The sequence below is a fragment of the Hippoglossus stenolepis genome, chromosome 12 (assembly GCF_022539355.2).
Source record: "Hippoglossus stenolepis isolate QCI-W04-F060 chromosome 12, HSTE1.2, whole genome shotgun sequence".
In the NCBI taxonomy this organism is placed as follows: Eukaryota; Metazoa; Chordata; class Actinopteri; order Pleuronectiformes; family Pleuronectidae; genus Hippoglossus; species Hippoglossus stenolepis.
The window spans coordinates 4,498,531-4,519,116 of NC_061494.1; the positions used below are offsets into that span (position 1 = coordinate 4,498,531).

At 41.5% G+C, this 20,586-nt stretch overlaps 2 protein-coding genes across 3 annotated transcripts in view; one reads left to right on the plus strand and one right to left on the minus strand.

The window, feature by feature from the left end:
• thada (THADA armadillo repeat containing) overlaps positions 1–10,269 on the minus strand; it is a 98,209-nt gene extending 87,940 nt beyond the window's left edge. The window contains exons 1-19 of one of the 2 annotated variants that reach the window (XM_035172763.2): positions 10,188–10,269; positions 9,575–9,654; positions 9,277–9,386; positions 8,790–8,920; positions 8,251–8,399; positions 8,082–8,114; positions 7,946–7,994; positions 7,435–7,628; positions 6,155–6,249; positions 5,393–5,616; positions 4,575–5,299; positions 4,249–4,394; positions 3,965–4,120; positions 3,611–3,718; positions 3,005–3,128; positions 1,858–2,003; positions 1,276–1,504; positions 1,033–1,168; positions 749–885 (exon numbers count right to left, since the gene is read on the minus strand). In XM_035172763.2, coding sequence (XP_035028654.2) covers positions 749–885; positions 1,033–1,168; positions 1,276–1,504; positions 1,858–2,003; positions 3,005–3,128; positions 3,611–3,718; positions 3,965–4,120; positions 4,249–4,394; positions 4,575–5,299; positions 5,393–5,616; positions 6,155–6,249; positions 7,435–7,628; positions 7,946–7,994; positions 8,082–8,114; positions 8,251–8,399; positions 8,790–8,920; positions 9,277–9,386; positions 9,575–9,650 — 2,968 coding nt within the window. In that variant the 5' untranslated portion in view covers positions 9,651–9,654; positions 10,188–10,269. Of the gene's footprint in view, positions 1–748; positions 886–1,032; positions 1,169–1,275; positions 1,505–1,857; positions 2,004–3,004; positions 3,129–3,610; positions 3,719–3,964; positions 4,121–4,248; positions 4,395–4,574; positions 5,300–5,392; positions 5,617–6,154; positions 6,250–7,434; positions 7,629–7,945; positions 7,995–8,081; positions 8,115–8,250; positions 8,400–8,789; positions 8,921–9,276; positions 9,387–9,574 lie in introns of both variants that reach the window. The other variant, XM_035172762.2, reaches the window with a different exon arrangement.
• A 471-nt stretch (positions 10,270–10,740) lies between these two features.
• The window catches only part of plekhh2 (pleckstrin homology domain containing, family H (with MyTH4 domain) member 2), a 39,025-nt gene continuing 29,179 nt past the window's right edge, over positions 10,741–20,586 (plus strand). The window contains exons 1-2 of the mRNA XM_035173347.2: positions 10,741–10,893; positions 14,128–14,263. Of these exons, the coding sequence (XP_035029238.2) occupies positions 14,141–14,263 (123 nt within the window). The 5' untranslated portion in view covers positions 10,741–10,893; positions 14,128–14,140. The remainder of the gene's footprint in view (positions 10,894–14,127; positions 14,264–20,586) is intronic.

Sequence of the window (20,586 nt, forward strand, 5' to 3'; positions counted from 1 at the left end):
AAAATTCAATGATCTTATATTACTGAATTAGAATGATTCCATGAACTAAACGTATATTCTTGTCTTTAAAAAAAATTGTCAGTGTTTTTTGTTTATGTTGTGTTTATAAACAATAAACTATATTTAAAAATCTATGAGGCATCTGCACTCCTTCCCATTATCCAGAAATGAAGACAAAATATCCTGGATATAAACGCTGCCATCGGATGCATTTGGAGTCAGAGTCTGCGCAGTAAGGATCAGGGGAATTGAGCCGTGGTATCTAGGTTACAGTAAATACCGATACCGCATTTGACCAATTGTGAGTCAGTCTCAGCTGTCAATTGTGACACGCATGTATCACCATTTTTATAGAATCAGCTAACTAAAACCAAACATACCAGAAAAAGTTACACTTGGACAAAATCCTGGAGGAGACAGAATTTATAACCTATACTGCAGCCAGCCACCAGGTGGCGATCAAGGCACTTTGGCCTCACTTTTGGGAGGTGTCATGTCGTTCTTTACATACAATGATGGAAATTTAAGTATTTTGTTTTCTCAAAATCCACGGGGGAAAGTTTCCCATCTTTGAAAGTCAGGAAACAAACCAGCATTTTCCATGCTTAGTGAAACGCTTCACTCTTCTGTTTATATAGTTGAAACTGAATTTATTTTAGGCTCATTATAATTTGCCCTGCTGTTAATCACTTACTACACTTATAATACAGCCTAATGTGAAAAGGACAATGTTAGGAAATCTGATTACCGGAGTCAGTATCCATGGGGATGAGTCCCTCTGGGGAGGAGCTCTGGACTACGGGGGAAACCACATCAGACATCCTGTAGCACACGGCAATCAGCTCTGACACCAGACATCTCCACTGCTCCGTCTGTTTCAAACTCCTAAACACACACAGAGACATGCACTTATCACACAAGCACCAAAACACAACAAATATCAGCAGGTTACGTGTAGTAAGCTTTCTGCTGCCAACAACAAAAACCAAGTTGTTTAACATGTGCATTTGTTGTGATGATTCTTGTTCTCACTCAGTGTTTAGATGCTGTAGTACAGCTGTGATGCAGTGAGCTCTTCCATACAGAGGATAAGAAGCAGCTGCTTGTAGGAGAGACGACTCGGCCCTCAACACGTCTGACTGCAGACAACACAACAAGAACTGAACCACTGAGGACAGAAAGACAACACAACACATTAGTTTCACATAAGACTGCAGATTTAAGGTATTTTTAACACATACATACATTTATCAAGTGTGTACATCTGGATCTTACCAGCCCGAGTGTTGAGCTCCAGAAGGAGGTTCTCTGAATCCTGGGGCCGGAGGGAGGGAGGCTGGAATTCGAGGCCCTGCTGCTGGGCACAGTGCAGCAGAGCCTGGCTCAGGTGTGGCTGGTGCAGCAGCAGGGTGAGGAGGTGGGCTGCTGAAACGCTGTCAAAAGGCTTGGTGCTTGTACTGAGCTCCAGAGCAGCCTGAAGGACACAACACATTCTCTCTGGCACCTAAGGTCACAGAGACAAAGGAGATATCAGCTTAATACTATGACACATGGTGATGCGTTTGCTTAAACTACATGCAATATCTGGATGAATGTAGTGTCTTAAGAATCACTATTTGACCGAACTGCAGGAAATATCACAGACTGAAAAATGAGTCGGCACATCACAGCAATATATATTTAAGTTTTAGAAATGTACTTCCAAATATTACATTGAAATTTAATTACATAACACCAATTCTATACTCTAAAAATAAGGTCTTACTAAAAAAACCGAAAAAGAACAAATATTTTTGAATAAATCAAAACATCTTGTAGAAGACTTTTTTAAGAATAGCTTGTGTTTGGAATATTAACCTGTAGCCCCACCGCTGATGGGGGGAGTTGCGGCAGCAGTGTGGAGGCCAGCTGTTTGACTTCCAGGAAGTTGCTGGCAACACAGTAGAGGACATTCTGAGCATGTGCAGAGGTCACAACCTCACCCAGGGCAAACACATCAGGCCCTGAGGACGATGGAGGACAGGTGGAGGTGAAGAAAAACAGGAGGTGACAGTGAGTGACAAGAGGAAGAGTACACGCTGAGACAGATGGAGCACCAGGCTGGCATCAAACTAAAGAGACTGAGCAAAAATGGGAAGGCTGCTGGCTCTGGCACTAACAGGGTTCCAGTTCTGTGAGTTGGCCAATGCTATTGTATGAAATGTGCCAAGCATCATGAGGAAGGTGCCCTTGAGTGAAGCACTGAACTCCAAGCTGCTGTGAGCCTGTTGGTTGAGTTTGCTTCCTCCTTAGTGTATGACCAGGAAGACATGTTCCAATAGTGGATCCAAAAATAGTAGCCTAAAGATTGCAGTATGAATGATGACAGGTCAGCCATTACAACAAGTTCCATTACAACATGTTGTACATTAGTACAACATGATTGTTTTGTATTATAATCACTCACAACATTTTTACTATTTCTAGTCTAAACTTTTTTTTAAAGTTTAAAAGGCTAAAATTACAAAGCCATTACTTTTTCAAGGATTTTATTACCTCCACCAAGACAAAAACTACTGGACCGATTACCACGAAACTTGGTGGAAGGACAAGTATGGGTCAGCAAATAACCCATTAAAGTTAGGTCTGACTGTCTGCATGGACAGTAAAGATTTTATGGACAATAGCATGAGCGAGCATGCAGCAAATAGCAGTGTACACAGCTATACAATGCAGCAATGGAGCAAAACACCAAGTTAGAGATTTTTTATGTTGTGTTATGTAAAGTGTAAAAAACATTTTGGATCATTATGAAACTGTGGTGGGACAAATAAGAATATAGCAGGCAACCAGTCTAGATAATGAATGACATGGCAAAATTGGGTACCAGCCTTCCCGGAAGTATTAGCCCTTCTAGTATTAAAATTTAATAAATATAATATATAATAATATAATAAAACCATGGTAACAGTGGGACCATAACACAGCTCTGATGTTCGGTTAAGCTGGTGAGCATCATATGTACCCGTGCTGAAGGTGAAGAACTGGCCCAGGAGACACAGCAGGTGGAGGGACATGAGGCATTTAGAAAAGGACGATCCGGGAAGCAGAACCTCCAGCAGCCGCACACACAGCCAGTGCAGGAACTCCTACATCACACACACGGAAACAATAAGCCTTCAATTAATTAAAGAAAAAAAGATTGCATTAAGAAAAAATGTCAACACTAAGGCAGGGAGTCTACAGCTATAACCAAGTCAAATGTAACACGTTTAATACCATTTGAAATTAAACTTAAGCTGGTTTTAACCAACACGAGTACTCATCATTCATGTTCATATACTAGCTAACAGGCAGGTTAGAAAGGCATTAGTTTAATGCATAAACCAGAGAGAAATCAATGACGCAATGCATACATGGAAGTAATAATTCTTCTGTCTGCCAGAGAGGAAACATTTACTTGGTGACCTTTGGGCAGTGACATGCCTAAAGAATTTACCCATCCAATCAGACTATTTAATACTTTTAAAGGCCTTTTTTATAAGATTGAATTCAAGAAATGTTAAGACTTTTTAAAGGGAATAGTTGCTGATTGTCCTTAATGGAAACCCTGCATTAATGTGTGTTATACCTTGTACAGCTGTATTGTGTGTTGTTGTCTGTCTTTCTTCTCCTGGTCTCTCTCCTGACTCTGTCTCTTCTGCAGCAGCTGAGTGCTGTCGTTCGCTCGACACAGTAACTGTGAAGTAGAAGATTTTAAGTTTAATTTAGTGATTTTCGTTTAATCAAATGTCAAACAGTTTCTAGTACCTACAGTGGATCCCTGTTAAAACATACATCAATGAACCCTCGTAAACAGACAGGCTGCTCGTCCCAGCCCGCAGGCAAACACAAGCTTGATAGAAGTGACATGCCTGACTTTTTCAAATGCAGAGAGAATATAAACTCTTCCAGCACCAAAGATGATGTGACATGAGCTGCTGACCTTCTTCAGCAGACTGACTGTCTGCTGTCTAACGCCTGGGGACTGACTGTTGAGATTGGGCAGCAGGAAGTGGCGAGTCAGGTCCATTTCCTGCAAGGTCAGAACTTCAGTGCTGCGGTGGGTCTCACACACCAAACCTAAAGCGTCCATCCTCACCTGGGTAGTAAGAGAAGGTGACACATAAATGGAAATCCAAGATGTATGCCACAAAAATGTCGAAAACATCTTGAAATAATCTTATTGGAAGACCACAAATATACACTCAAGGAGAAACACATACTCACTTGATCATGTTTGTGTACGAGGGCTTGCTGGAGGAGGGAGAGGGGCACCAGTCCCCCCCACAGACCCTCTTCTGAGGATGGAACAACACCCTGGGCCCTCGCTGCCCGCAGGCACGTCATCAGAGCACCGAGTTGACCCCTGCTGCCTGAAGCACCGAACAGAAAATAAAAACTGTATTAACACAAAGGTTCTATATTTAATAAAGTGTAGTGACTGTGTTACAGAATAATCTCTTTCAAGTGACCACTGAATACTGTGTGAAAGTGAGAGACTTTGATATGCAGAGAGTATGACCGGATGAGATACAGATATAGGAGGTATGTGCCTTTGCCAGTGCTGCAGGGCGGTGTGTCCTGCAGGGCCTGCACCATGTGAGCCAGGCTGGAGGGGCTGCAGCGAAGCAGCTTGGGCAGGAAGTAGTCCAGGATGTAAGTGGTTTGGTCCAGTCTGGCACGGCAAAGCACCTGGAGCAGCGGGGTTACCCATGTCCCGTGCCAAGGCTCCATCCAGTCCTCTGTCGTTCCTGCTGCAACAGCCTCAGTTGCCAGCTGAGCTTTGTGACTAACAAACAGCCTCTCCAGCAGGTCGCTGGCGTAAGGAGCCATGTTCTGATCACCCATCAAACCCAGGAGACATGAAGGCAGTTGGGGCTGGATGTTGAGCAAGTGCCCTGCTCCATAGAGCTCCACCAGGCAGCCCAAGGAGCCGTACTTCCCCCTCATGTGCCACTCTAGTCCCAGCAGGCTTTGGGTGAGCTCTGTGATGTAAGAGTCCTTGGTAGGGTCGGAAGTGGAGGGGTTGGTAAGTTGATGGAGCAGGAGGAGGTTGCGGAACAGCGATCGGGTTTGGTGGCGCACTCCGTCCAGTGGGTGCTCCCAGTGTGAGTAGATGTGCTCCAGGAGGTGTTGGTGCAGCTCGGAGCCTCCGCTGAGGGACTGCTGGAGGTGAGGAGGGCAGGGCTGCGTCTCTCCCTGCAGGCAGTCCAGAGCGGCGCTACTCCATAGGGTCAGCACCCGAGCCACCACCATTGCTGTACTGGACTCCTTCACACTACGACAAAGAACAAAAAAAATGTTATAGCTCTGAAAAATACCTTTTCTTTGTGTTGTTGTTTTTTTTTTTAAGATATATTGTCAGACCTACCTGACATCCAGATCCAGCAGCGTGTTTGGGACCAACAGCAGCAGTTGTTCCCACTGTGGTCCTGGGAGAGCACCCTTCCAGCTCAACATAGCCAGAACCCCATGACACAGATAGAGAGAGACCCCTGGCAGACGACCACTAGTGCACAGACTGACACACCTCTCTTTGAGCCACTGAGGGGCCGGGGCTAAGCCCTGGGCAGAGCCATGCAGCAAACTGCACACCTGACACACACAGAGAATGACCAACAGAGAAATGTTAAATATTAATCTAATAAAAACTTGTCTTTCAAATATAATTTCTGAAATGTTTTGGTTGAATGTGTCTTTAAAAGGGCATGAACTTAATTTAAGATTTTAGTGCATTTCAAAGATATGCAAAGAGGACTTTTCTGTTGCTACAGATGTGACTATAAAAGACTGTTTCTCAAAGATAAGGAAATAACAAAACTAAATATTACCAAAAATACAAACTACTAAAAACTAATTTTCACAGGAACTTTGGTGTTGACAAATATTTATTTGTTTGACATTACACTGCAATTTACTGATTTCAAATATTTAGTAAAACTTCAGGCAAATGTGGTTTTTACTGTACATTCATTTTGATGTGCTACGTTCTTACTTTACATTTGTATTCATGAAGTGCAGGTGAGTTATACAGTAGTGGTGAATTTGGTGTGTCTTTCAGGACAAGTACATGTTCTCCTAATGTGCACAGGAAATTATGTGACATAGCCATAACTCTTAATCCTTTACTTACCACAGAAGCAACTTCATCCCCAGAGCCCATGATGGACCTGATCATCAACACTACAGCCATGCCGGCTGTGCTCTGGACTGACTGGATGAACTCCTCTAGGAGGCACAGAGAGGGACAGAGGAGAAAATCAGTAAGAAAAGAAGTATGTGGGTACAGTACTTTGTAGATTCACATTTCAAATTTTCACTCATTCAAAATCAATGGAGGGACTGTACTCCATGTATGCTCAGAACAATGTTATTGTTTGTGCACAGTTATTCATTTATCAGTCAATGAAATAGATCTTCATTTCATCTGCAAACACTGATGCAAATTAGACAGTTGTCAAATGTACATGATTCTGATCATTAAAAAAATTCAGATTTGAGAACATCGGCTACATTTACAGAAGAATGGTAGAAAACATGTAATATGATATACATCGTCTTCTTATGGAAACATCAATGACCAGAAAGCTGCTGAACATTTTGATTCCTTCAGTGTTTCTGAGACATCATGTTCACAGAGGCAAAAACATGTTTTGACCTTTGACCACAAAATCTAAGGAGTTCGCCCTCAAGTAAAGCTTTGGACCAAATTTGGAAAAAAATGCCTCACGCCACAAGAGATATTGTGATCATGACCTCAAAACATTACACCTGTCAGCCAGAGGCATAGAAATAAGACAGCAGCTGATACTCATCCAGCAATGCACTTATTCAGACTCTTGTTTTCTTTATACACACTTTTGATATAAGTAGATCACCACAAGTATCATGAAATTGTTAACTTGATTCAAGATAAATCCTCATACAATGAAATGCAACAGGAATAGGTAATGTCTCTTTGTACCCAGGCACAGAACTCTGCTATCACTGACGCTTTTTCAAATTTGTGAAAATGGCAGAGCTGATAGCGCCAACTTTTCCACATCGATGCAAAGAGAGAGCGAACACAAAAAGTAAAAGATTATTATTTTTTAGTCAAGTGAGGAAAGCATCCGGTAGATATTTTGGCAGGCAATAATCCTGATAGTCATTTCCATTGAGTGCATAACAGCCGTGTCTGCGTTGCATATACAGTGTACAACATGTGAGTGTACTGACTGAGGGATTTATATCTACGGACTTATATTGGTTGATATTGATGGATATATTTGGAGGCATGTTTGCCAGTCAAACACTACTTTGGCTTATATTATATCCTCAAAGTCAGGACATCAGCTATGAGTGTACATCCACATTTTATCCAGCATGTTTGTTTCTACCGCTGGTCTCTACTGAACAATCTGTGTTTCTTACCGTCAGTGAGGATGTGTATGTAGCAGCTCAGGAGGCTGCTCAGTGTGTCCTCCACATTGCAGTGACCCTGTTCAGCCTGCAGGACTTCACTGATTGTCTCCTGTGATCTCTGGACTACCAGCATGGAAGTCTTCACTGCAGCCAGACAGGACTGCATCAGCTGAGCCTGGGCAATGTGGCGGCCTGCTAGACCCCTTGGAGAACAGCAGGGGGCGACAGAGACATACTGATCAACAGCAAGACACAAACCATGCATGTGTCAAATATCTGAATAAAAACTGTGAAAATGCAACCAATCACCCAAAGAAACAACAGATTAATAGCAGTTATTTTGGTTGAATAAAATATACAGTAAGTTGTTTCTAAAAACTTACGTAATAGCAAAGAAAAACCACATTCACATGTCAAAGAATATTTATTTAAAATTTTCATTCACATTATTTACACAAGTTGCTTTTGGCAATAAAATATGAGTTCTTAATTATAGGAATTACAAAATATGTCTCTGTACTTGTTCTGATGAAGGTATTGTCTCAGTCCCTTGTGAAGAAACTGCAAAACTGTACAGAGGAGAAGAGAGACGATGAGGCTGAGGAAGAAAACAGTGTCTTCTCAAAATCAGACATTGAGGACATACGAACACTTACCTTCAGGCAGCAGTTTGTTAATGCATCTCTCACCTGTGGATAAAGCATTTTGAAAGGGAAGATATTTATTTGACTTTGATAACAGGAGATTTAAGATTGATCTGATTATGTTTCTGATAAAAAGCAGAAAATCTGCAGTAAAGAATAACATGAGCAACAGCCCTCTCACCAAGAGGAAAGCCATCCAAACAGGCATTGATGGTGTCGACATTGTGTGAATATTTGTCGGAGCCTGAGTTGGACAGACAGTCAGACAAGCAGGAGCACAAACAGTCTACAGTCCGCTCCTGTAACCAGGCTGGTACTGAACCAAAAGCACTGAGGGTGAATAGAGAAAGAGAGAAAATTTATAATTCATATAACTGTAATGTAAAAAAAAGGAAATTAGAGACAAGTTATGAACTAACAAGGTCCAAACTTAGACAGGCAGCCCCAACAAAAAATATTTTTTTAACACAAACATCTATGTTCTATTTTTTAGGCATTTAATGATATCATATGAAGTGAAAACAGAAATTTAAAATAAAGCAGTAACTGACCTCAAGCTATTATTTATAAACACTGATTGGTGTCTGAATTGTTGGTCATGGGTTTAGATTCTGGTATTTAGGATTTGGAACAGCGTAAGACCATTTCTTGCCTCCACAGGAAGTGACCATGGAAGCTCTCTGATAGGCTGTATACATCCATTTACAAACTGCTGTGTACCTGGCGATGGTTCGTCTTAGGGGGTTTTTGGCCCGCAGTGAGGTGAAGACCAGAGCCAGGGTGTGTAGACAGGCCTCCAGAAGAGCATCGTCTGGCTGCTCATCGCTCAGGGCCTCCAACTGGGACCCTGCCTGATGCGGTATGGACACACAACTCAGGACATACACTGTATGATAAGGCTTACAATACTAGCCTACTCAGGTCCATTCACTGAACAAGGAGTAAATTAACAACATGCATACACACTCATCCATTATCTATAGCAATTATCCTTTAAGGGTCAGAGGCGGGCTGGAGCCAATCCCAGTTGACACTGCTCAAGAGGTGGGGTATAGTCTGGACAGGTTACCAGCATATCTCAGGACCAACATACAGACAAAAACAACCATTCACACTCACATTCACACCTAAACAAACCGAATTCGAACCAAAGACCTTCTTGCTGTGGTGCGACAGTGCTAACCACATCCATCTTGTTGCTGCTAACCTTTTTTATCAGCTGGATCTGCTGCACTGGCTCTGTCAGCTCCAAACAGGACTGCAGGGTCTGGGCAACCTGTCTGATGCCATCTTCTCCACAATCCACAGAAAGGGATGCTAAGAAAGACAAAAACACACGGTTCAATACTATGACACATGGAGTATAACGTGTAACGGAGGTGCCCACACACATGGACTGACAGAACTCTGTGCTCACACTTACATGAGGTAACACATACAAGATCATTTACAAGACTTGTTTTCATTGACCACAGCTTTATTTTGCTCATCGGTGGTGTCATTACCTATCAGCTTGTGCAGGTTCTCCTCCTCCAGCACCACAGCCTCCACTCTGGCTGTCTTCTTCTTCTTCACCACCATGACTCTGTGCAGCAGCATCGGTGCAAACGTTTCCATGAATCACGAATAAATCAGTTCAACCAACGTGAGTGTTTTCAGTGCAGGTCAAACATATAATGAGCTGCAACAGGGCTCGACTACGAGGAACACAACTTGCAGGTTTGCATTAACTTGTGGACTCTCACACCTGTCAGAGGTGAGAGGCTTCACATCTCAGATAACAGATCAAATAACCACCTGATGTTTACAAACGACCCGTTTCTCTCTACATGACACCCCAGCTTCTCTCTCTCTCTCTCTGTCCTTCTCTCGTTCTCTTCTCTCATACACAAACACACACAGAGGACCTCATGTCCACACTTTCTCAGGTGTTGTATCTCAGCTAAAAGTCCTGCTGCTAACCCTGTGAGCTAACTCATGCTAGCTGTCCAGCACTGGCTCTACGACCCAAGTTAAATAGAGAGACACTCTTGGTAACACAGAAACATTACGACAGTAAACACTCAAATGGTCAAACTGGTTAATAAAGGTGTGAAATGAAATAGAACCAGTATCCACCTCAGATGAACATGTGGTGTAGTTGGAGTCTGTTTGCCTCAGCTGGTAACTGTAACCAGTGTCAAGCTGGACGTTAAAACGCTTCCTTTTCCGGTAAGATCTCTTTCAAAATAAAGTGTACTATATCTAACAACCTTATGAAATGCAGTAGATGTTTATATTTCTTTGATATTTATATTCTTTGTTTGATTCCACAGTTATTTAAGTATATGGTACGAAACGTGTGGTTGAACAGAGTGTAAATACATATTTGTATAATGTAAAGCTTTAACTTTGAAGCCATGCTGTTTGAGCGTCTTGTTTTTTTCTCGGTAATTTGACAGGACCAGGATCCATGCCGCACGCGGGGGACGTCACTTCCGACGGACTGTAACAGCCCGCCCACAGAGACTGAGCTGTCCGTAAAGTAGCGCTCCACGATTGTATTGGTGGAAATCACACGTCAGTCAAGATCGGTCTTCGTGGTTATGCTGCGCAGAGAAACGCCCATCTGGCCTGTGATTGGACACCCGTCGCGAGGCCACGCCCTCCTATTCCAACCCGTTCCTAACTTTGTGCCTGAGCTGGAATGAAAACCTGAGAAAAGTGAACCATTCACCGCGTTTATTCAAGGTTTCCTCACAGGACTCAGAATAAAACACGTGTAAACACTGGAGTCGACATGACGTGACGTCGGCCGGACACTTCTGCGTCAATATCGTCAAGGGTAAGATGTTTTTTTTTAGATATTTAATAGGAAACGATGGAGAGTGACCGTTTTATCTAATGAGTTTTCAAAGTGAGAATGATTTAAACGTTGTTATTGACTCACTCGTCGGAAAAGTTCAGACTAAACATTTGTAACCGAATGTTTTTACTTGGTGCAACAGAGTAACAGTGATGTGAAAACAATTATTAAGTTGACCACACTCACTGTTTTCTAAGGAAATAAAGTGGTGCTATGTTTGTCTTTTGCTAGCTGGTGTTATGATTTAGAATATAAAGCCTACAATTGGTCCGTTTGTTTTATGGTTAAATACACAATCCATCTGGTGGGTTATGTATTTAATTGAATTTCAGTGTAACACATGGGGGAGGTCTCACCGTGTGTTATTATAGTCTCTATAAATTCAGTTTAAAAACACCACAATAGAAACCTATGAGGGCCTCATTGTTGACTACTTTACCTCAGTTTATTGTCTTTCACCATCTTTCAGCCCTGAGTGAGGACCATCACCCTCAGTAAATCATTTCTATGTTCTAAAACAATGTGTCCTATATATTAAACTCTTATAATCAATGAGGCTTCACATCTGAACACTCAAAAGTTTTTTTGAGGGGGGGGATTTATAAGGAGTGACTTGTTATACCTTATAATACACACACAACCTCATTGTTTTTGCACAGTTCATTTCCCAGTGAGAGGTGGATCCCATTCACACAATTTAAACCTCATTTTAAATCCGTTAACAGCAGGTAGAAGGGTCTTTAAGTCTTGAATGGCTGCAGCACGCCTCCACACCAAAACACAGGGATGTGCTCACACAGCACATTCTGCTTCACTGTCTCTGTGCACTGACAGGAAGTGAGAGTGAGAGTAAATCACGGACAGAATAACAAAGGGGTCAGGGTTTAACTGGACTTTAATGTTTTCCACCAACTACCTCCTTTTATCACCACTGTGGAGTCGAGAGAAATTCTACACAGATTCTTATTCTACAAAGTAAGGACACATGAGTGAAGTCACCTCTCAAAACATCCACTGTTGCAGCAAACCAAAATAAATCCAATAAAAAATATAACCTGATATTAAAATAACAATAACAAATTCTGTGTATACTATATAAAAGGATTATAATTTGAGAATATATAAGAATCTATCAACTAAAACCTTGTGGGTTGTTACAATTATACTATTACCTTAAAGCAACACTGTGTAACTTTTACTGCTGAGCAACAGCGCCCTCTGCAGTCACATGGGGATTAATTCTGTTGGGTTCTGTTTCAGAGCGATTAAGGGGTTTTCGTGTCGAGGAAAAACAGAGACTATCAATCTCTTGAGTAGAGCTCTGACTGCATTTTCTCACTCACTGAGCTTAAACACAGCTGAAATGCGGATATTACCCATGATCCCCGACTTCCTGAACCAGAAGAGCTGCTGCTGTCACAAATCCACTAAACTGTGTTTAGAATTCCTCCTATTTTAACAGCGTCCTCGCTGAATATTGATGATAAACGCTGGTTTATAATTCAGCTACTTTTAAGCAACAGCAGAGGAAGTACATTTTACTTGGGTAAAAGTGCAAACAAATAGACAAAATGTAAAAATGTAGTGGAGCAGACAGTACAGATATTTGCTGATAAATGCAGTGGTGTAAAAGTAAAAAAATTACGGGGAAAATAAATCTACTTAAGTACATATACATGAAAAATGCTCCTACATTAATGACGTAAATGTACTTTTTTACATTAACTGCTTTTAAGTCTTTTTAACTGATCTTCGGTTCAGCGTGTGCTGAGTCGGATTCTGACAATTGAAGCGGCTGTGGCTCAGAGGATAGAGCGGGTCGTCCTCAAACCAGAGCGTCGGCGGTTTGATCCCAGTCTCCCCCATTCTGCATGCAGAAGTGTCGTTGGGCAAGACACTAAACCCCAAACAGCCGTCAGGGCTGTGATGTTCTCATAGAAGTGCTGCCCATAGATGCACTGCATGAATGGGTGAATGGGTGAATGGCAATAAACAGTAATCTAAAGCGTTTTGATTGGTCTTCTAGACTAGAACGGTATATAAATACAGACCATTTATCCGTCAGTTACACATTTCTCACAGGAGATTGTACGCACTCACCAAAGTTACATAGAACAAGAACAGACATTCATGGTGAGGAGTGGGAATCATTTAAGGTGAAAAGTTACAGTGTTGCTCTGAAGTGTTTATTGACAAAGTTGCCCAATTTATCATATTTTACAGTAGCCTCTATTTGTAGTATTATCTGCGAGCTATCATATAAAAATGTATTCCTTATGATATGATGTTATACAGGTATTAATAGACCATGCCCTCATGTACTAAGTCATTTTAAATTCCTTGCATTTGGCTCTTTATGTTGTTTTGTTTGGCGACAGCCTCTTTTTTTCTTGTGTTTACCGCAGCAAACAAGCAGCAGAAATAAGCCTGTTGAAACCAGTTTATTGCCTCCCTCCACACATGTTTGTGAGGAGACCAGTCGGGTAATGAGAGGTTATTACATGGAAGAGAAACCCAGACTTTCTATCCTCCTCCGCCTCTTCATATCCTTCATCTGAGATCGTCGTATCTCTCTCCCTCTTTTTCTCTCTCACTCACTCGCTCTTCATCACTTTATTTACCGGCTGTTTTTTCCCTGGAAAACCTGATGTAAGTCTGGCACCAGGGAGGGTACTGAGGTGTTTTGGAGCAACAGTAGTGTTTTACTGTTTGGCCAAGCCAATGTGATACGCCCACTGCCCTCGCTGGTCCAACTGGACTCAACCCTGGAATATTTCAGGGGGGCGGCTGGTGGCGGAGCGTCTGTACAACAACAACAAACCCTTTGTGTGTCTGTGTGTAGGTATGTTTATCAGATATGGTCCAGTTACTGTTTTACATGTAGTGCAAAGAATGAAACCTGAATTCATTTCACATTGAAATCTCAAACAGAATCTCTTTGTAATATTAGCACAAGCGTGTGTCAGTCCTCTGCTGGGTCTCCCAGAAAATACAGACAAGCAGTTCTTCATACGGCGGAGTAGCCTTTGAGCAAAACTCTGAATCCCAACCCAGCTTCACGGGTGGTTGTCTCTTGCTGACCCTGATCTCTCATCTCCTTCAAGAGGAGGAAATGAAAAAGCGGATTTTCCCACAGGAAGCCTCCAGGAGATTGGTTGTATTAATATGTACATATATTGACTCTCTCTCGCTCACTGCTGCTGTGTGTTACAGAGGGTCGGCCGGTATGGCGGATGGGGAGGAGGCCATGAGCCAGGAGGACTGGAAGGAGAAGTGTATGGTGCTGGAGGCGCTGCTCATGAAGTTCAGAGTGCAGATCATCAAGATTCGAGAGCTCACCGCCGACAAAGTTGGTTCAAGTAAACTCTTTCTATTCTGTTTATCACTTAACGACAAAACTCATCCACAGGGAGATTGTGGTGGTGAAAGGAGTGAGATAATGATTGAAATGGTGCCAGTTTGAATTTGGTGATGGTGAGAGGAAGTGGACATTAAAGCTGCTGCACAGCTGTGAGGTCTGTACTGCAGGGGTGCGTTCCAGTTAGCTTAAGTGGCTCCTCTTGATGTGAAGTAGTTGAGAGGATGGAGTTAGTCTCATTCGCTAATTACAGCATCACTTTTAGGAAACATAAATCAGTGCAGACAACCATTCTGTAAATACAAATTTTTTATTGAAAAATGACGGACGCCTGATGACGTCTGATCATTATACTTCATTCAAAACTGAAAGAACAGAACACAGATGTGAAAGAGAAAAAAACATTTAATTGCTCTAAATAAAACCAGTAGTTGGTTTGTGAAAGGCAGAGAAAGTAAGTGTGTGCAGATGTGTAGGAGAAATATTTGATAACAATAAGCACTTGAAACGGGATATAAGAATAGACGAAGACAATGAAAGTCTTCTGGCTCATAAAGAAAAAGTAGATAAAGTTGTAAAAGTGTTTTTATGAGTTATGATTCAGAATAAACTGATCATTTGTATTTCCTGAATAACAGTGGATCCACTGTTGGTGCAGTTAAGCATGTTTCCATGGGTAGTTAAACCCACTGTGTTGCAATCATGTTGTAATATTAATTTTATTATACTGTTTACACAAGAGAACAGACGTTGCACCATCAGATCAAACAGCCAATCACTGAGCTGATTCCTCGAGCTCCTGCTGAGCAGAAACTCAAACCTCTGTTCATGTTGTTTGATGGGGGTGATGTGGGAAGATTTGGCCATGGCACCGTAGATGATGTTAAAATTTAAAAATCACCAACATGTGGTCCTCATCAGTACAGGAAGACATCCACATTCAGACGGAGCGATGTGGTGCTTCTGGTGGGGGACAGAGCTGCCCGTCCCTCCCAGCTGGCCGACACTGGGTCGACCCAAACTGTTCAGTGGCCTAGATCTGAAGCCGCTCTCCAGGGATGCTGATTAGAGCTCTAATGTAAACAGCAGTCTGACCGCAGGGCTCCGCCACGCATTGCATGCTGGGATTGACCCAGCTCCAGTCAATTACAGAGTCAAAGTAAGCTCAGCTGGACAGCAAAACAAACTCCTGGAGAGACTTGGAAGACAGATTGGCTCTGGTGGGTTTGTGCTGCCCATGTACCACATGTGAAAGTCTCTGCTCCGTATTTTTGGCCTTATCCATCCTGTTTGACAGGTTGAATTTGAGACGAATTTTCCACTCAGCGTCGTAAAATACGCCATTAAATGCAAGAGCAGCACACAGTGTAACAAATGTAGTGTTATATGCAGTAATTCAGCTTCAACAGTTTCTACCACAGAAGTGTTTACTCAATCTGTATTTAATAGTTTAGACCTCAGTTGCCTTTTCTTTCTTCTGTTAAAAAAGCAGCATTATGCCTGCACCATTAAACTGCTGCCCTCAGTACACAGTAGTATGTGTTTTTTAGAACCATAGACGTTCCCACAAAAGAAGCTTGGATTTTTTATTTCTGATCTGAAGAATTCTAGTTGTATATGAATTTGACTATTGCTGCTTTCAGACATGCACTGAAGTCCGGACGATTTCTGGAATTTTTTGCGGAGGGGCTGTATGTGAGAACGCAAATGTCCAAGTCCGTTCCTCCGTATATTTTCCACAACTTTTCCTGCCAGTCCACTAAGACAGACTGAGCCCATGTGAGAATACAGCAGGAAAATGTCTGGAAAATTCCTAGGGAGGGAGGCGTGTTGATGATGTTTCTGACACGCAACAGACTCGGAACTGAAGGAATATAAATATCTTGTTAAAGAGGAAAAAGAGGTGTCATACACGTCAAAGACAAATTAAAAACAATGAGATTTTGATAAGGGCCCACCTCTGTGTTACTGTGCTGTAAACAAAAACATTCTTCAGTGGAATTTATACATCATGTCCTGCCTCCTGCGTGCTCTACCCAGACGCCACCCCTCACCTGAATGTTCCAGCCATTTTCCTGTTGTTGTGAACACGCATTCTTCATATGTTAAAGGTTCAGTGTGTAGAATCTAGTGACGTCTAGTGGTGGAGTTGCATGTTGCAGCTGAATACCCCTCATGTCACCCTTCCCTTCAAAACATGAAAGAGAACCTGTGGCAGTCTTAAGTTTTCATAAAAACTTAAAAGGTGTTTAGTTTGTCCAGTTTGGTCTACTGTTAAAACACGGCGGCCTCAGTAGAGAGGGACTACTCCCGATGTAAATATAAAGTATTTCAATAAATGGGGCCATTCTAGAGTAAAGAAAACAATGATTCATACAATGTAGATGATTACACACTAGAGAAAACATTTCGTATTCAATTTCTGCCCTTAGATCCCTTTCACCTAAATCTCACACACTGAACCTCTAAAGGCGAACTCTGGAAAATGTCGGGACTTTCATAGGCCTTCATGTCTGAAAACAGTTTATATCTCTCATCCAGGAAGCACATAATTAATTATTCAGTGTAGTATCTGTGTCACACCAGAGTGGATTCATTTTAACGCCTCCAACTGAAAACCAGTACAGTCTTACCACTACTACTGCTTGCTTTTCATTACGTCAGAGACGGATAATGCTGATTGGACGTATCCATTTAAAAAACAGGCCATAGTTTTGACTCTGGTGGGTTTGTTGTTGAATGACCTGTCACCTTGTGCTCACTGACCTCCTGATGCCATGAGCTCATCATGCTAACATCCAGACCCCTGCTGATGTTTTCCCTCTCTGGCTCCCACCGCCTCAGCCAGAGCTTGTTGTTTTTAAAGCCGTTGCGTGGGCGAATGTACGTCACAGCAAATTCCCCCCTAATGTCTCACTGCGGAGGTGGGCTCATATGAGGATGAAGAGGCGTTCTGTGGAGGTGGTCGAGGCCTCCAGCGCTGAAAAGGACACGGGAGGTTGGTGTCTATTCATTGATGCAACAGCAGCAGCATTAGTGCACTTTACATCTGCAGGTGGCGTTCAGTGCAGATAATGTGAGAGCTCAAAGATCCAACAGTATTAATTTTAAAAAAAGTTGTTTGAAATTAAATACAAGATCAAGAAAATGTCATTATTTTGACCTAAATTATACTTTTATAACTTACTGTAGTGGCAGATCTAAGAAGGGGCCACTATTTATACAGAGGGGGCAGTTATATGTCCAACATCCATGCCCAATTCCTGATTCAGTAAGGTTCACATTCTTTTTTTAACTGTTTATATACAGTACATATATTCAAATGATAGAAAATAGAAATTCTTAACAAATTGTCATATTTATTATTGTTTTTGTTAGTAAGTTACTCGTTTATTTAAAAAACAAAAATGGATATTGTTTATATAGTTTGTAGTGACAATGTCCTCTTTATTCCTTTAAAAATCTAAAACTGTTTGTTGTCTTCTAAAATCTTACTATCTCCAGACTATGAATGTGAGCTATCGGAAGTAATTTTGAATTGTAAATGTATCTGACTTAGCTGAACTGCGTGACTCCAGCTGGACTTGGCATATTGCTGAAATCCTCGAAAGCCTGAGCGAGGGGACGGAGCTGGAAGGAGGGGGAGAAAAAAAGGAGAAAAAAATAAAGATTGAGCTGCCCCACGGAAGGAAATACACAGTTTAGTAAATAGTGTGTGTGTGTGTGTGTGTGTGTGTGTGTGTGTGTGTGTGTGTGTGTGTGTGTGTGTGTGTGTGGGTGTGTGTGTGTGTGTGTGGGTGTGTGTGTGTGTGTTCATGCGTGTTGCACAGGAAGTGAGTTTGCAAGTGAGTCTGTTAGTAACTCTGTGTGCGTTTGTGTTCGTGTATAAAAGACCAGTTTAAATTCACTGTTGACTTGTAGATTTTTCAGAACGTGAAAAGTGACAGTGTGTTTGTGTGTGTATGTGTGTGTGTGTGTTTGTGTGTGGGCGGGGGGGGAGTGGTGCCGTTATTTGGGGAGGGACGTTGGTTTTGGCCAGCGGGGGCCTCCAGCTGTAACACTGGGCCACACATCTCTTGGTGGAGACAAAGAGGCTGTGTGTGCTATATTTTCTGATTCTGTCAGCCGCCCTGCTTCCGACCTGACACGCTCACTCACATATTTTATTCTAGCTGTCTGCTGTGGTTTTCTCCATGACAAAGAAATGAGTGAACCTCATCCCTTATAGAAAAAGTATATCTGGTGGAATGCAAACTAGAAATGGAAAGATTCCATCCCTTAAACGCTGCCTTGATTTATCATCATATTGATTAATTTCCAATAACACCAGAGGTTTAGCTGTCCAATGAATTGTGCATTTTTGTTGTCTGTTGACCGGTTCAGACTGACACACCCTTTTTGCTGTAGTGTGAATTTACAGCAGGTACAACAACTTAGAAACTCAGTTGCGTCATTACTTATAAACCAATCAACATTATTTTACAATCAGCTCTAAATAGTTGCTTAATGTCAACTTGTCAAATGTTACACTTTTCTCACTTGCAAGCTGCACGTCCATCTCTTACAATCATCTAACGCCTTATTTAGCCAATACAGATTTTTTTATGATAAATGTGCATATTTATTAAATTATTAAAGTTGTCAGGCAAACAGCATTCAACAATATTGTGACATCACCGACTATTGAACAATAAGATACCTGTCAACTACATTTGCATATGTACACGAAATAAAGTGACATTTTTGAATGTACTATGTGAACAAATTCAGTATTCATGCATGGACCCAAGGTATTATTTAAGCATTTTAAGCACATGAATACTACACATTTTTTGTAAACCTGCACATGAACACACATGTGACTCAGTGATATGTTGGTAATAGATTTGTGCGACGGAGGAATAAGACAATACATCATGCTTTAGATACACAAACCATATTCATTCATTGGTGTGGAAACAATAAGAAGCAAAGTATATCGGACCTATCCTTTAGATAGGAAGCCAAGAACACACTGACACACAAAATGCACACACAAATTGTTGTGCCCCACAATTGAATGGCTTACATGTTGTAAGATCACTGGCCACCATTGAAACAAATCAACAACAGAAAGCCTTTTAAACATTCCAAACCTTGGGATTGATTCACATCAAATGAGCAGTCCCCAAACTGGAAGCCTCTCCTCATTTCACTGGCCAGTTGCACCTCATTGATAACAGATTGAAAAACAGGGACAAAGAACAGTTACACATATAGCCATAACAATAAGTAAAGTTTATTTTTTGGACACTACTCATAAAAAAGTTAAGATTAAAACAAAGGAAAACACATAAGGCGCCAGAAAACATGTACAAAAGGAGCAGATTAAAGACATAGTATAAAAAAACTACATTACGCATCTTAACACTTTTTTAAATAGTTTACAGAGTCTCCAGCTTGACTATCCTGAAGGTTTGGGGGCTCCCCACTGGAACATCTGTCCACACTGTACATACAGTAGACTCACACCAAAACCACAAGTGGTGCATTGACATATTCTAGTTCAGTCTTCCATTCGGACTGATTCCACATTTAGAAAGAAACAGAGCATCCGCCCATGTTGTAGGCGAGGTTCACTGGTTATACTGGTCACACTCAACAGGTTCAAAGTGCATCGCCAGGATTGCCCTAAAATCCAGAAGTGGCAAAAGTACAGAAATTCTTTACTCAAGTAGAACACAGTAACTTGTGTTAAAAATTACTCAAGTAAAGGTGTAAGTACTGATTAAACCTCTTTTCTCAAGTAGTTATATAAAAGTATGCAGGTTCCAAAATGTACTTATACATGTAAGTATAAAAGTAAAAAGTCTATGAAGGCCATTTCTATGCGCTGTATCTGTGCAAAGAAAATTGAGACTCACATTACATATAGTTTGACGACTATTGAGCTTAAACAAGGTTAAAGCAAGAAAACATTTGTGATGATGAAACATTTTCCAGGAGGAAATGTGTACCATGTACTGCATGAAGTATTCTTAATTTAAAGAAGGCCAGTGATGGGCAATGAATCATTGTTGTCGATGTCAGCAATGTTTGCTGATTATCCACTTTCTTCCACATTGTTAGGGACAAATGCTCTTGGATACTCAACAAGAAATAATCTTTTCTGAGTTACTGTCCATGTAGGTTGAATTGTCTTGATGTTGGGAAGGCGGTGCTTGATGGAGAAGAATTTTAAAAAAGGATAATTCCTCTCATGCACATTCAAGTGAAAGTAACGAGCCTGTTTTGAAAATCTAAGGTGTAGAAAGAACAGATATTTCAGATATCTG